Here is a 16230-nt window from a genome sequence, read left to right on the forward strand (position 1 = left end):
CGACATTAGGAAAGGCAAATGCTGCGTTCCAGGATGTGGGCAGACCACATCACGACTCGACAGGCACTTGAGCTCACATACTGAGCTGTCAAGCACCCTCAAGGCTCTTTACCTGCAGGAGCTCAAGAGAAAGTCGGTTTTACAAAGCCTGGCAGAACTTAGGGCATCTAACCCTTCAGTTTCCCTTAGGTCAGATTTAGATACAAGGGAAGAGGAGGAGGAGGAGGAGGAGGAGGAGGAAAGGACACTCGGAGCTGCAGCGGAAGACGCCCCATGCCCCATGGAGGATGAGGAAGAGGTTGCAGAATGCGTCCATTGTGTGTCAAGAAAAGGACACAAAGAAACTGACTGAAGAGCTGTCAGCTACAACGAAGGAGCTCCAGCTGCTACGGCACCAGCTGAAAGTTATGCGCAGAAGCATAGAAAAGAAAGCAGTGCCAGTCAAACAAACAAAAACAAGGGTTAGGGTGACAGCCCAAAACAAACCATGTGTAAGTTGTCATAGAGCAGTTAAAATGAATGTGACTGCTCTGGTCCAACAGGTATAATGTATTTTTCTTACAATTTGAATCTTAGGAGAAACCAGCAGAGCAGGAGGCAGATGCAGACGCAGAGGTGGAGATGCAGGCAGAGCAGGTGCAGCCTGCTGACACAGAAAACTTTCCCGACCATGTGCCTCAGCTCAGTAAGTGCAGTCAGGTTTGCTTTGGCTGTGCTTTTTTTAAGTATATTTCCTTTGATTGAAAATAAGTAATTCTCCATATCTTATGCTTTCAGATGAAATTCTGGAGAGCTACCAGTATCACCAGGAGGGGCCTGACCCTTCCTATAGGCTCCAGAATAACGTGAAAAGTAAAATATACCGCATAAAGCGGTTCATTGCTTACATAGCTGTGGGCCAAAGCCACTTACACGAGTTCACCTTCCTGGACAATGCTCCAAGGATTAGGGAGTATGGGACTATTCTTTACTCTAAAATTTAGTTTTAATGTTTAGATGTTCTGTGATTCATATGTATGTTTTCATGTTTTGCAGATGGGTCAGAAGCTTGATGAAAGAAAAAGTTGTGCCTAGCACACGAACACTACGTCAAAAATGTAGCCCAATTTATGGGCTACATAAAGGATACACCACCCCCCACCTGCCGCCTTAAGCGTGTTTCCCTGGTTAACATAACTAGGGAAATAAAGGGCATAATTAAAAAACAGCAGCGGTCGGTAGTGATCCACGAGATCCGAGTGAAGGAGTGTAAAGATGGGCGTGCCATCAGCAAAGAGACACTGCTAAAGTGTCAAGAAAAAGCGAGGCAGCAGATACCTTTAATATTGAGTGAGTCCTGCATCATACCTCACTTTAATTTTTTCTGCTGCACTTTACATCAATGTGTCTCATTCTTGTGTTTTTATTTGTTACCTCAGAGACCCTGGAGACCAAAAGCTCCATAAAGCTCCAACGCTCCTTTTATGGATACATTACAGCTTACTTATCGTCCATTTACGGCCACCGAACAGGAGTTTATCAAAACCTCCAGGTGGAGGAGGTGCTAAAAGCTAAGCACAATGCAGAGAGTACATACAACATGGCAAAATGTGTAATCTCTTGTGTGTTTTGTCCTTTTGTCTTTCTAAACAGGTTGAGTCTCATAAAACGAAAGAGACATTTGGAGTGGCCCAGCTCCTCCTCACTGGGGAGGAGTACGGATGGCTTACGTCTTACATAAAACTAAGAAAAGGGCTGCCTGGCGGCAAAATTTCAAAATTCTTATTTTCGAATTCGACACCAAACACCTGCAAAAACCTCAACGAATACTTGCAACAGGCGTGGCAGCAAATGGAGCTCCCAGGAAAGCCGAAATTCACTGATTTAAGGAGCTCTATTGCCACCCACGTAAGTATTTTTTGAACAGTTGACTTGTCACTAACATTTATGTCCCCCCCCCCCCCCCCCCCCAGTGGTCTGATTTTATTTCCCTTCACAGGCAAGAAACGACCTAGACCCCAAGGAAAAGGAAATGGTGGCGCCATAACATGTGCCATAATACGGCCACCGCCAACAAATTCTACGCAATGAATTTGACAACAACAGAAGCCAGCAAGCATCGGATATTTGAAAGCCTCGTGCAGCCTGCACAAACCTCCGATGCACCAGAAGCCCCAGCTTAATGGATATGAAAAAAACAACTCACCTTAGATCTGCAACAGTATCACAGGAGATTGTTGTTGGCCACCTATTTCAGGACGCAGCCCGACTCAGTGGCTCTCCCCTTCACACACAAAGCAACCTGGACCCCTAAGTTATCCCAGGTCCCTAATGCAGTGAGAAAAATCATCAGAGCGGACAACTATGCCATGAGGAAGTTCCCCTGGAAACAACCAAAGGCCCATAATTTGAACAGACAGGAGCAGCGTGCACTAATGCAGCTGTGTCGAAACAAAAACTTTGTCATTAAACCAGCTGACAAGGGCAGTGTGACTTATTATGGATAGATCTACCTATATAAAGGAAGCAGAAAGGCAGTTAAATAATATAAAGTATTATAAACGCTTTTCTGAACCTATCTATACTAAAACCGTCTCTGAGGTACGGGACATTATATCAGACCTCAGACTAAAGGTGACGCTGCTTACTGCCGACGCTGCTTACTGGAGTGTTTTTGCCTTCTTTTTCCCTATCAATTTGCTTACATTTGATATATCTACAAATACTTTGTGGATATATTTTTAACTCCGACTACAACAACCTCCACAAGCCATCGAAAGACTTTTTCGACTGGAAACATCTTCGACATCTTAACCGAAGCCAAGTATCTTCGTATTTCATCATGTCTGAGTCGCTTGTTGCTTATGATGAGTGTGGCATGTATAGCTACTCTTCTTCCGTCAGTAGTGATAATTTTATTTATGTGAAGTGTAGATTAATTATTAGTATGACGGAGAAGATTTAGTTTTTAGAGGAGCGCATCTGGGCTTTAGAAAGTCCTAGAGAGTTTGTAGCAGCTAGCGCAGCTAGCATAGCAGCTAGCATAGCAGCTAGCATAGATAGCGTAGCAGGCCTGGGTAGCACAGCCATAGGTATCGAGCCCCCTGCTCCGGCATTAGAGCCCTCGCAGCGGGGCGAATGGGTGACGTCTCGGCGGCATAACCGTAGGGCTGAGCACCGTTCCTCTCAGGTTCCCATGTCAAACAGGTTTGCCTCACTCAGTAATACACCGACTGAGCAACCTGTTAAAAGAGCTCTGGTGATAGAAGATTCACAGCTTCGACACATGAATAGAGCGACCAGTTTAGAGACACCAGCGGCCATAGTCAAGTGTATCCCGGGGGCTAGAGCGCCTGACATCAGGGCTAATTTAAAGGTGCTGGCTAAACGTAAATATTCTAAGATAGTTATTCACGTCAGCACCAATGATGTGGGATTGAGACAGTCTGAGATCACCAAGGATAATGTTAAAGAGGTGTGTGAGTTAGCGGGGACGATGTCAGACGCCATAATATGCTCTGGTCCCATTCCAGTTCGGCGTGGCGCTGAAACCTACAGCAGGTTATGGGCACTACACCGCTGGATGTCTAAATGGTGCTCAGATAACAAAGTGGGTTATATAGATAATATTAGATATATAGATTATATAGATATATAGATAAGATTATATAGATATAGTTTTGAGGGCAGGCCTGGCCTTTTGAAGCGAGACGGCATTCACCCCTCTTGGGAGGGTGCTGCTCTCATTTCCCGTAGCATTTCTGCTAGGCTTAATGTGTGATGTTTCTTTATTCATTAGCATGTACCATGTTTTACACAGTGGTTACATTCATGACAGAAGAGGTTAATACTTGCAGAGCGGAATTTTAGTGTTTGCCAAAAATTAAATATAAATCACTAAAAGTGTTGTATCCAAGTCTATTCCTTGGTTAGCATCCAGTCTTAATCTTTCCAAATATTAAATCCAAATCTCTAATGAGACCAATTTTTAAATCCACATCCAAAGAAAAATCCAAATCTCTAATGAGACCGATTTTTAAATCCACATCCAAAGAAATAGCCAGGAAGGCCAGTGACATTCAATTGATGTTTCCATGTTCCAACTGTCTTCAAACTTGATAATCATCTCCAGACATCCAATTACACATGAAACAGCATGTAGCTTTCTCTATGTGCTAGGGTCATGCTATGTTCTAGGAGAGTTGTCGGAGGGCCCTGGAATGACACATTCCAGCTCTGCTCCCCAAAGTGGGCAGGAACAGACAGTAGCTTTTCCCATGTGCTAGGGTCACGACATTTCATAAGGGGCTTGCTTGAGGGCCCTGGAATTACATACTCCAGCCCCACCCACCAAAGTAGGCGGGAACAAGGAGTAGCTCTACGTATGTCCCAGGGTCTTTAATTCCAAGAATACGATTTGTCATGTCAAGCTTAGCATTCTAAGTCCTAATCTTTCGAAATATTAAATATACATCTCGTTAGTCCAATTTCAGCATCTCTAGTGGACACTTGGGTCGGGGGCGCTGTCCTTCTATGGGGTGTCTTGGGGAACCCCCATAGGCCCCCAAGCCAAGTTCCGAAGCCCTAGGACCAACTTTGTGTTGGGGTCACCAGGGGGCGCTATCGAGTCAGGGGTCCCCCCACGGCCCCCCAAGTCCGCTCCCGAACCCCTACAACAAACTTTTCACCAGTCAGTGAAATTATTTCTTTAGTATATTGATCATTTACAAAAGGTCCGTGCATAAATAAATAAGAACATGACTTAGTCATGTCATATTTTCAAAATATTTTCCTTTTTGTTACATGCAATAATCTAAACAGGGAAGACGCAGAAGGCTAACCTACACGCTTGAGTTTGACAGTCTCTTGAAAAGACTTTAGGAAAGATCTCGAGAAAAAACTGATAACACGTCAGAGGGTAGGGCTTTTTTGCTGTTCTTTTCATAATCTTTCATATCACTTTGCTTCATGCCATTTCATTTAGTTACATTTTATGTTTAATATTTAATTACATTATTATTATTTTATAATTTGTCATTATTTTGTTTGTTTCCTTTTTATCTTTAATTTCTTTTAAAATTTTCTTTTTGTCTTATCTGCTTCCTTTTAATGTTTCTTTTTATTTATTTTGTAAAGCACTTTGAGTTGCATGTATGTATGAAAGGTGCTATACAAATAAAGATTATTATTATTACTACATAATATAAAACATCTGCTAAAATTATAAGCCATATGAACATTGTATAATGGTGACCAGTGTCGGGCAGAGTAGGATGCGTTCCCCCCTTGAATCTTGGTTCCTCTCAAGGTTTCTTCCTCATGCAAAAAACTAGTGAGTTTTTCCTTGCCACTGTCGCCCTTGGCTTGCTCACTGGGGGCTAGGACTCGGCACTTGTAAAGCTGCTTTGTGACAACAACTGTTGTAAAAAGCGCTATATAAATAAAATTTGATTGATTGATTGCTTATGTATGCTTGGTAAGTTCATTTTCACCCATTTGTCCACAGATATCATACATGCTCAAAGCATCACCAGAGTTGGTGCATGTCACGCGAACCCCCAGGGAACAGGGGACTCGTGGGGTTTTTGTACGAGATGAACCCAGGGGCAAAACCCAAAAGAAAGAATGACAAACTGAGGCCTCCGCTACTAAGCGGGAAACGCGGAAAAGGAAAGCTGAGTATATCTCAGAAAACGAAAACAGAAAAGAATACGGAACGACCTCGACGTAAGACCAGGTAAGTGAAAACAACAAAAACGGAGGAGACAAAAACTGTCAAAAAGGGAGCGCAAATGAACAAAGAAAATACAAGCCAGAGAAATGGACTAGAATGAAAACATAAGCACACAGAGAAAAACCACTCAACGTGTTGTGATCAAAAAGGGAGCACAAACGATCAAAATAAATATAACAACAAATATAAATATAACAACAAGTCTGAGTCGCTCCTCCTCCATAGCTCGAAGCGTTGGCGTTTGGCAGCCAATAAGCTATTGCGCTGTAGTCGTAGGCCTAAAGTTTAAACACAAATGTTCATACATTTGGGGACCACTTGTCCTTCCTTATTCCTTTCTACCCAACACCTCCTCATCCCCACTGTTCCCTCCATCAACATGGGATACATTAGTAATAAATATAAATATATTGCTGTAGCCCATAGTGTAGTGCAAATGACAGTGCAAAAAAAGAGTTTGAGAGTCTGATGGCAGTGGGAAAAAGAGTTATTTAATCTGCTGGTTCTGCACTTCACCACTTCTGTAACAATTAGCTTGATGCTAATGTTATATGGGAGATCCCTTTGGAATTAGATAACTGCGTAATGTTACATGAGAAACTAACTATGAGTTAGCTTGATGCTAACGTTATATGGGAAATCCCATATAGATGCTAGCGGAAGTTAGCATTACCATGGCGTAGCTATTCGCTGCCAAGTTCTGACATTTCAAAACACTGATATATTTTTTTTATCTAAACAGCAGGCTAAAACTACTCATTATATGTTGTTATTGACTGTGCTGTTAGCTAAGAAGTTATACAACACAATTTGCAAAGGATTCAAAGATTCAAAGCTTTATTGTAATATGTGCATCGCCTATGAGTTAGCTTGATGCTAACGTTATATGGGAAATCCCATATAGATGCTAGCGGAAGTTAGCATTATCATGTCAAATCAAATCAAATTTTATTTATATAGCGCTTTTTACAACAGTTGTTGTCACAAAGCAGCTTTACAAGTGCCGAGTTCTAGCCCCCAGTGAGCAAGCCAAAGGCGACAGTGGCAAGGAAAAACTCCCTAGTTTTTTGCATGAGGAAGAAACCTTGAGAGTTGTCGCTGCTATTTGTTGCCAAGTTCAGACGTTTCTACTTTTGATAAATCTTCTAGGAGTTAGCTTGCATAAACCAGACATGGGGAACATGAATAAATGGTTTTTGAAGTGTTTCAGTCACTTATTTTAAATAAAATACTTAGAAGTCAATCTATGTGAATGGCATCCCAATTCCAATTTATTTGACACATGAAAATAAATTGGAAGTGGGATCCTATTCAAATAAATTGGAAGTGGGATTGGTAAGTACAAAAAATCCCACTTCTATTTGAATGGCATCCCAATTCCAATTTATTTGACACATGGAAATAGACACTACCTTTATTTCTGGCCATCAGGTGGTGCTGTCACACTAGAAAGTCAATAGCACAACAGGTTGGCATATGGCAGTTTTTGCAACCAATGTGTCAAATTAAGCCAAATAGATTGCAATTGGAATGGTAAGTACAAAGCATCCCACTTGCAATCTGTTTGACCTTGTGTCCCACACCCAATCAGGATCATTGAATTGATTAATGCGCAGATGATTCATGGGATTGAATATTTGGAAAATGGCCTTTAAACGCCTACATCTCGGGAACGGAAGCACGTAGAAACGAGTAGTTTTTTGCATTGTAATCTGCTTGATCTCCTCTATCCAATTGCCTTAAAAAGTAAATTAAAAAACCGTTAATGGAAAATGCGTTATTCTGAATGACCTGGCAGCCTCAGAGTACTATTAAGTCAGGCGGGGGGAGTGTCAGTGGTAGAAGCCTGGCTGTCTACATCATCTTGTGAAAGGTGAGGTGGCAGTCCGCCATTGGTGCGCAACCCCAGGAGTGCCAAAGCAGTAGAAGCTTGGTAACTTCCTGAAAATTCGTTTAGAATCGTATGGAAGCTATCCGCTGCCTTGGTCCTCAACCCAAGGCCACCGGGGAGTTGCGTAATGCACATGACATCCTTGGCCCTTGGTGTCAATCACCTGGCAACGGGTGGTTGGGGCACAGGCTCTGGAGGCCCTATTCGGGGTTTCTATGACCTAGCTCCAGTAGCATGCTGGAGTATGCCCTCCCCATTTGGGGGCCCACAAGCTGCTTGGAAACTTAGCGGTGTTAACAGATGGCATGCTTGTGGTTTCTGTATGTCTATTGTATGTATGTCTATGTCTATTCTGTTTGAGTATGTCTATTGACTCATGTTTCCTCTCTTTTTCAGATATTTCACCATGAATGCCTGTCCGCTTTGCTTTAAAGTTTTCAGCAATCTGAGCCAGCACCTGAGAGTGACTCATCACGTGATAAATCTCACGGAGCGCTCCCTACTGCTCAGACTGGTCTCAGGCAGAGTCGACAATAGGAAAGGCAAATGCTGCGTTCCAGGATGTGGGCAGACCACATCACGACTCGACAGGCACTTGAGCTCACATACTGAGCTGTCAAGCACCCTCAAGGCTCTTTACCTGCAGGAGCTCAAGAGAAAGTCGGTTTTACAAAGCCTGGCAGAACTTAGGGCATCTAACCCTTCAGTTTCCCTTAGGTCAGATTTAGATACAAGGGAAGAGGAGGAGGAGGAGGAAGAGGAGGAGGAGGAGGAGGAGGAGGAGGAAAGGACACTCGGAGCTGCAGCGGAAGACGCCCCATGCCCCATGGAGGATGAGGAAGAGGTTGCAGAATGCGTCCATTGTGTGTCAAGAAAAGGACACAAAGAAACTGACTGAAGAGCTGTCAGCTACAACGAAGGAGCTCCAGCTGCTACGGCACCAGCTGAAAGTTATGCGCAGAAGCATAGAAAAGAAAGCAGTGCCAGTCAAACAAACAAAAACAAGGGTTAGGGTGACAGCCCAAAACAAACCATGTGTAAGTTGTCATAGAGCAGTTAAAATGAATGTGACTGCTCTGGTCCAACAGGTATAATGTATTTTTCTTACAATTTGAATCTTAGGAGAAACCAGCAGAGCAGGAGGCAGATGCAGACGCAGAGGTGGAGATGCAGGCAGAGCAGGTGCAGCCTGCTGACACAGAAAACTTTCCCGACCATGTGCCTCAGCTCAGTAAGTGCAGTCAGGTTTGCTTTGGCTGTGCTTTTTTTAAGTATATTTCCTTTGATTGAAAATAAGTAATTCTCCATATCTTATGCTTTCAGATGAAATTCTGGAGAGCTACCAGTATCACCAGGAGGGGCCTGACCCTTCCTATAGGCTCCAGAATAACGTGAAAAGTAAAATATACCGCATAAAGCGGTTCATTGCTTACATAGCTGTGGGCCAAAGCCACTTACACGAGTTCACCTTCCTGGACAATGCTCCAAGGATTAGGGAGTATGGGACTATTCTTTACTCTAAAATTTAGTTTTAATGTTTAGATGTTCTGTGATTCATATGTATGTTTTCATGTTTTGCAGATGGGTCAGAAGCTTGATGAAAGAAAAAGTTGTGCCTAGCACACGAACACTACGTCAAAAATGTAGCCCAATTTATGGGCTACATAAAGGATACACCACCCCCCACCTGCCGCCTTAAGCGTGTTTCCCTGGTTAACATAACTAGGGAAATAAAGGGCATAATTAAAAAACAGCAGCGGTCGGTAGTGATCCACGAGATCCGAGTGAAGGAGTGTAAAGATGGGCGTGCCATCAGCAAAGAGACACTGCTAAAGTGTCAAGAAAAAGCGAGGCAGCAGATACCTTTAATATTGAGTGAGTCCTGCATCATACCTCACTTTAATTTTTTCTGCTGCACTTTACATCAATGTGTCTCATTCTTGTGTTTTTATTTGTTACCTCAGAGACCCTGGAGACCAAAAGCTCCATAAAGCTCCAACGCTCCTTTTATGGATACATTACAGCTTACTTATCGTCCATTTACGGCCACCGAACAGGAGTTTATCAAAACCTCCAGGTGGAGGAGGTGCTAAAAGCTAAGCACAATGCAGAGAGTACATACAACATGGCAAAATGTGTAATCTCTTGTGTGTTTTGTCCTTTTGTCTTTCTAAACAGGTTGAGTCTCATAAAACGAATGAGACATTTGGAGTGGCCCAGCTCCTCCTCACTGGGGAGGAGTACGGATGGCTTACGTCTTACATAAAACTAAGAAAAGGGCTGCCTGGCGGCAAAATTTCAAAATTCTTATTTTCGAATTCGACACCAAACACCTGCAAAAACCTCAACGAATACTTGCAACAGGCGTGGCAGCAAATGGAGCTCCCAGGAAAGCCGAAATTCACTGATTTAAGGAGCTCTATTGCCACCCACGTAAGTATTTTTTGAACAGTTGACTTGTCACTAACATTTATGTCCCCCCCCCCCCCCCCCCCCAGTGGTCTGATTTTATTTCCCTTCACAGGCAAGAAACGACCTAGACCCCAAGGAAAAGGAAATGGTGGCGCCATAACATGTGCCATAATACGGCCACCGCCAACAAATTCTACGCAATGAATTTGACAACAACAGAAGCCAGCAAGCATCGGATATTTGAAAGCCTCGTGCAGCCTGCACAAACCTCCGATGCACCAGAAGCCCCAGCTTAATGGATATGAAAAAAACAACTCACCTTAGATCTGCAACAGTATCACAGGAGATTGTTGTTGGCCACCTATTTCAGGACGCAGCCCGACTCAGTGGCTCTCCCCTTCACACACAAAGCAACCTGGACCCCTAAGTTATCCCAGGTCCCTAATGCAGTGAGAAAAATCATCAGAGCGGACAACTATGCCATGAGGAAGTTCCCCTGGAAACAACCAAAGGCCCATAATTTGAACAGACAGGAGCAGCGTGCACTAATGCAGCTGTGTCGAAACAAAAACTTTGTCATTAAACCAGCTGACAAGGGCAGTGTGACTTATTATGGATAGATCTACCTATATAAAGGAAGCAGAAAGGCAGTTAAATAATATAAAGTATTATAAACGCTTTTCTGAACCTATCTATACTAAAACCGTCTCTGAGGTACGGGACATTATATCAGACCTCAGACTAAAGGTGACGCTGCTTACTGCCGACGCTGCTTACTGGAGTGTTTTTGCCTTCTTTTTCCCTATCAATTTGCTTACATTTGATATATCTACAAATACTTTGTGGATATATTTTTAACTCCGACTACAACAACCTCCACAAGCCATCGAAAGACTTTTTCGACTGGAAACATCTTCGACATCTTAACCGAAGCCAAGTATCTTCGTATTTCATCATGTCTGAGTCGCTTGTTGCTTATGATGAGTGTGGCATGTATAGCTACTCTTCTTCCGTCAGTAGTGATAATTTTATTTATGTGAAGTGTAGATTAATTATTAGTATGACGGAGAAGATTTAGTTTTTAGAGGAGCGCATCTGGGCTTTAGAAAGTCCTAGAGAGTTTGTAGCAGCTAGCGCAGCTAGCATAGCAGCTAGCATAGATAGCGTAGCAGGCCTGGGTAGCACAGCCATAGGTATCGAGCCCCCTGCTCCGGCATTAGAGCCCTCGCAGCGGGGCGAATGGGTGACGTCTCGGCGGCATAACCGTAGGGCTGAGCACCGTTCCTCTCAGGTTCCCATGTCAAACAGGTTTGCCTCACTCAGTAATACACCGACTGAGCAACCTGTTAAAAGAGCTCTGGTGATAGAAGATTCACAGCTTCGACACATGAATAGAGCGACCAGTTTAGAGACACCAGCGGCCATAGTCAAGTGTATCCCGGGGGCTAGAGCGCCTGACATCAGGGCTAATTTAAAGGTGCTGGCTAAACGTAAATATTCTAAGATAGTTATTCACGTCAGCACCAATGATGTGGGATTGAGACAGTCTGAGATCACCAAGGATAATGTTAAAGAGGTGTGTGAGTTAGCGGGGACGATGTCAGACGCCATAATATGCTCTGGTCCCATTCCAGTTCGGCGTGGCGCTGAAACCTACAGCAGGTTATGGGCACTACACCGCTGGATGTCTAAATGGTGCTCAGATAACAAAGTGGGTTATATAGATAATATTAGATATATAGATTATATAGATATATAGATAAGATTATATAGATATAGTTTTGAGGGCAGGCCTGGCCTTTTGAAGCGAGACGGCATTCACCCCTCTTGGGAGGGTGCTGCTCTCATTTCCCGTAGCATTTCTGCTAGGCTTAATGTGTGATGTTTCTTTATTCATTAGCATGTACCATGTTTTACACAGTGGTTACATTCATGACAGAAGAGGTTAATACTTGCAGAGCGGAATTTTAGTGTTTGCCAAAAATTAAATATAAATCACTAAAAGTGTTGTATCCAAGTCTATTCCTTGGTTAGCATCCAGTCTTAATCTTTCCAAATATTAAATCCAAATCTCTAATGAGACCAATTTTTAAATCCACATCCAAAGAAAAATCCAAATCTCTAATGAGACCGATTTTTAAATCCACATCCAAAGAAATAGCCAGGAAGGCCAGTGACATTCAATTGATGTTTCCATGTTCCAACTGTCTTCAAACTTGATAATCATCTCCAGACATCCAATTACACATGAAACAGCATGTAGCTTTCTCTATGTGCTAGGGTCATGCTATGTTCTAGGAGAGTTGTCGGAGGGCCCTGGAATGACACATTCCAGCTCTGCTCCCCAAAGTGGGCAGGAACAGACAGTAGCTTTTCCCATGTGCTAGGGTCACGACATTTCATAAGGGGCTTGCTTGAGGGCCCTGGAATTACATACTCCAGCCCCACCCACCAAAGTAGGCGGGAACAAGGAGTAGCTCTACGTATGTCCCAGGGTCTTTAATTCCAAGAATACGATTTGTCATGTCAAGCTTAGCATTCTAAGTCCTAATCTTTCGAAATATTAAATATACATCTCGTTAGTCCAATTTCAGCATCTCTAGTGGACACTTGGGTCGGGGGCGCTGTCCTTCTATGGGGTGTCTTGGGGAACCCCCATAGGCCCCCAAGCCAAGTTCCGAAGCCCTAGGACCAACTTTGTGTTGGGGTCACCAGGGGGCGCTATCGAGTCAGGGGTCCCCCCACGGCCCCCCAAGTCCGCTCCCGAACCCCTACAACAAACTTTTCACCAGTCAGTGAAATTATTTCTTTAGTATATTGATCATTTACAAAAGGTCCGTGCATAAATAAATAAGAACATGACTTAGTCATGTCATATTTTCAAAATATTTTCCTTTTTGTTACATGCAATAATCTAAACAGGGAAGACGCAGAAGGCTAACCTACACGCTTGAGTTTGACAGTCTCTTGAAAAGACTTTAGGAAAGATCTCGAGAAAAAACTGATAACACGTCAGAGGGTAGGGCTTTTTTGCTGTTCTTTTCATAATCTTTCATATCACTTTGCTTCATGCCATTTCATTTAGTTACATTTTATGTTTAATATTTAATTACATTATTATTATTTTATAATTTGTCATTATTTTGTTTGTTTCCTTTTTATCTTTAATTTCTTTTAAAATTTTCTTTTTGTCTTATCTGCTTCCTTTTAATGTTTCTTTTTATTTATTTTGTAAAGCACTTTGAGTTGCATGTATGTATGAAAGGTGCTATACAAATAAAGATTATTATTATTACTACATAATATAAAACATCTGCTAAAATTATAAGCCATATGAACATTGTATAATGGTGACCAGTGTCGGGCAGAGTAGGATGCGTTCCCCCCTTGAATCTTGGTTCCTCTCAAGGTTTCTTCCTCATGCAAAAAACTAGTGAGTTTTTCCTTGCCACTGTCGCCCTTGGCTTGCTCACTGGGGGCTAGGACTCGGCACTTGTAAAGCTGCTTTGTGACAACAACTGTTGTAAAAAGCGCTATATAAATAAAATTTGATTGATTGATTGCTTATGTATGCTTGGTAAGTTCATTTTCACCCATTTGTCCACAGATATCATACATGCTCAAAGCATCACCAGAGTTGGTGCATGTCACGCGAACCCCCAGGGAACAGGGGACTCGTGGGGTTTTTGTACGAGATGAACCCAGGGGCAAAACCCAAAAGAAAGAATGACAAACTGAGGCCTCCGCTACTAAGCGGGAAACGCGGAAAAGGAAAGCTGAGTATATCTCAGAAAACGAAAACAGAAAAGAATACGGAACGACCTCGACGTAAGACCAGGTAAGTGAAAACAACAAAAACGGAGGAGACAAAAACTGTCAAAAAGGGAGTGCAAATGAACAAAGAAAATACAAGCCAGAGAAATGGACTAGAATGAAAACATAAGCACACAGAGAAAAACCACTCAACGTGTTGTGATCAAAAAGGGAGCACAAACGAACAAAATAAATATAAGCCAGGGAAGGGAGCTGGCTGAAAACAAAAGCACACGGAGGAAAACCACTCAACGTGTCGTGATCAAAAGGAAGCACAAACGAACCAAATAAAACAAAAGCCAGGACTGGAGCTGGCAGCAAACAGAAGAACAAAAGCTAAAAAATAGAGAAAAAACAGCTTGGGGGAAAACTTGAGAAAGGCCTGTAAGGGCGCAGGAGAAGAGACCTCGAAAAAACAGTAGAGAGAGAAAGACAAACGAATGCTCGGTAACCAGGATACAGGCTGGCTGCAAGAGCGAGAGGGAACAAACACCTCAGCAGTGAGGCACTGCAACCGTGCCCGTTAAATAGAGGAAGGCACAGCTGCAGGTCCTCACCGCTGATTGCGTCTACCACGAGTATTAACTTGTGGGTTCCCTCCAGTGGCGACAGGAGGAATGGTCCTGGACCCACCCCTGACACTACCACGAGTATTAGCTCGTGGGTTCCCTCCAGTGGCGACAGGAGGGATGGTCCTGGACCCAGCCCTGACAGTGCAGGCGTCCAAGGAACTTTATCTTACTTTTGAAAACGTTCGCACAAGGCTTCGCAAACTCTCCTTGAATGCTCCCGATTTCTACAGAAAGGACCACTGGAATTATTATAATAGAGAAATAGATTCCTTCTCCCAATGTGTAATATGGATGTTTTATTATAACTTTCATTACAATTATATCAAATAAATATAGCCGCAAGCGGCGATAGGCGGGTTCACACACACAATAAGCAAAAGGAAGCCCAAAAGGTCCTTTAGACCTAAAAGTGAAAAGAAGCTGTTTGGGTTTGGCCAGTGTGTGCTCTACAGATAGTGTGTAATGACATCTGCATGTGTCAGAAAGGGAGACACAGAAACAGCACATCTGGCTAGGGCTGCATCTATGTGAACAATATAGGAAGGCCTGCATGTGTCTATACATGATTGGGCCTGTATATCACCGACAGAGAGAGATTGAGGGAGCCAGAGACTATGCTTTGTTAATTCACTCTTTACACACCTAGCATGCCTAACATGACTGCCCATGTATTCAAAGTATGAATGTAGTCTGCAAAGCCTGGCATTACATGACTGACATGACTGGCATGACTGGAATGACATCACTGCCATGGCGAACAAAATTAACATGACTGATATGACTGACATAACTGGCATGACTGTAATGATTTGATGATTTGACTGAAATGACTGATATGACTGGACTGAAATGACTGATATGACTGGACTGAAATGATTGGCATGACATGACTTACATGACTGGCATCACTGACATGACTGATATGACTGACATGACTGGACTGGCATGTCTGATATGACTGACATCACTGGCATGACTTACATATACTATACATATACTATAGATATGCATACAAACTACATACATTTAGGTAGAAGTGTGTGTGTGTGTGTGTGTGTGTGTGTGTGTGTGTGTGTGTGGTAGTGTATGTACTCAAACTATGACAACATATACTAATACATACATACATAAGTTTACATAGAAACTATACATACATATAGGTATAAAGGTGTGTGTGTCTGTGTGTTTGTGTGAGAGAGAGAGACAAAAAAGAAGCCAAATATCAGTTTGTATGAGCATGTGTTAGTCACTGAGATATGGGTGGGTATGGCTAGGGAAGTGTCATTGTGAATGCTATAGGAAGGCCTGCTTGCGCCTGTATGTGTGTGTGCCTGGTTAATAGACACAGAGAGATCTAGGTAGCCAGAGCAATGTTTACTTAGGGCACAGAGATGGGAGGGGGAATGTGGGTGAGAGTGTGAGAGAGACTGAGAGTGTGAGTTTCAGCTTGCGTGCGTGTGAGAAGGAGAAGGTGACAGAGGGACTTTACATGCATTTTTATGCATTGTATATAATACTGCACTGTAGAGCCATACGATAACCGATTTAGATGAAACTTGACAAATTTGTTCAGGATGGGATTCTGAATGGGCTTGTGCATTTTGGTCAGAATTGGGTAAAATATGAAAGAGCTTTAAGAATATGAATATTATATGTATCGATGCTGTCCATTAAAAAAATATTTAGCAGGTATAAGTGTCCTCAAATCCAAAATCTTTGGATTGTTTTTTGATTTCACACTCTGTAGAGTATTATAAGACTTTGCTTGACATGATAGTATGAAAATCCTAGGAGGAGTATGAAAAGTGATGATTTCAAACTATTATTAA

General features: G+C 42.7%; 1 protein-coding gene across 2 annotated transcripts; it reads left to right on the top strand.

The window, feature by feature from the left end:
- The first annotated feature begins 248 nt into the window (after positions 1-248).
- Positions 249-1565, top strand: LOC143516316 (uncharacterized). Of its 2 annotated transcripts, XR_013131651.1 has the most exons (5): positions 249-491; positions 577-685; positions 778-952; positions 1036-1329; positions 1419-1565. XR_013131651.1 is itself a non-coding variant. In XM_077007874.1 (4 exons), the coding sequence occupies exons 1-4, from the start codon at positions 288-290 to the stop codon at positions 1151-1153; spliced, it is 606 nt and encodes a 201-aa protein (XP_076863989.1). In that variant the 5' UTR covers positions 249-287; the 3' UTR covers positions 1154-1565. The 2 variants fall into 2 exon arrangements, 1 of the variants encoding a protein (XP_076863989.1); XM_077007874.1 differs by having other exon boundaries at positions 1036-1565.
- Positions 1566-16230: the final 14665 nt, after the last annotated feature.

The sequence above is a fragment of the Brachyhypopomus gauderio genome, chromosome 6, assembly GCF_052324685.1.
Source record: "Brachyhypopomus gauderio isolate BG-103 chromosome 6, BGAUD_0.2, whole genome shotgun sequence".
NCBI lineage: Eukaryota > Metazoa > Chordata > Actinopteri > Gymnotiformes > Hypopomidae > Brachyhypopomus > Brachyhypopomus gauderio.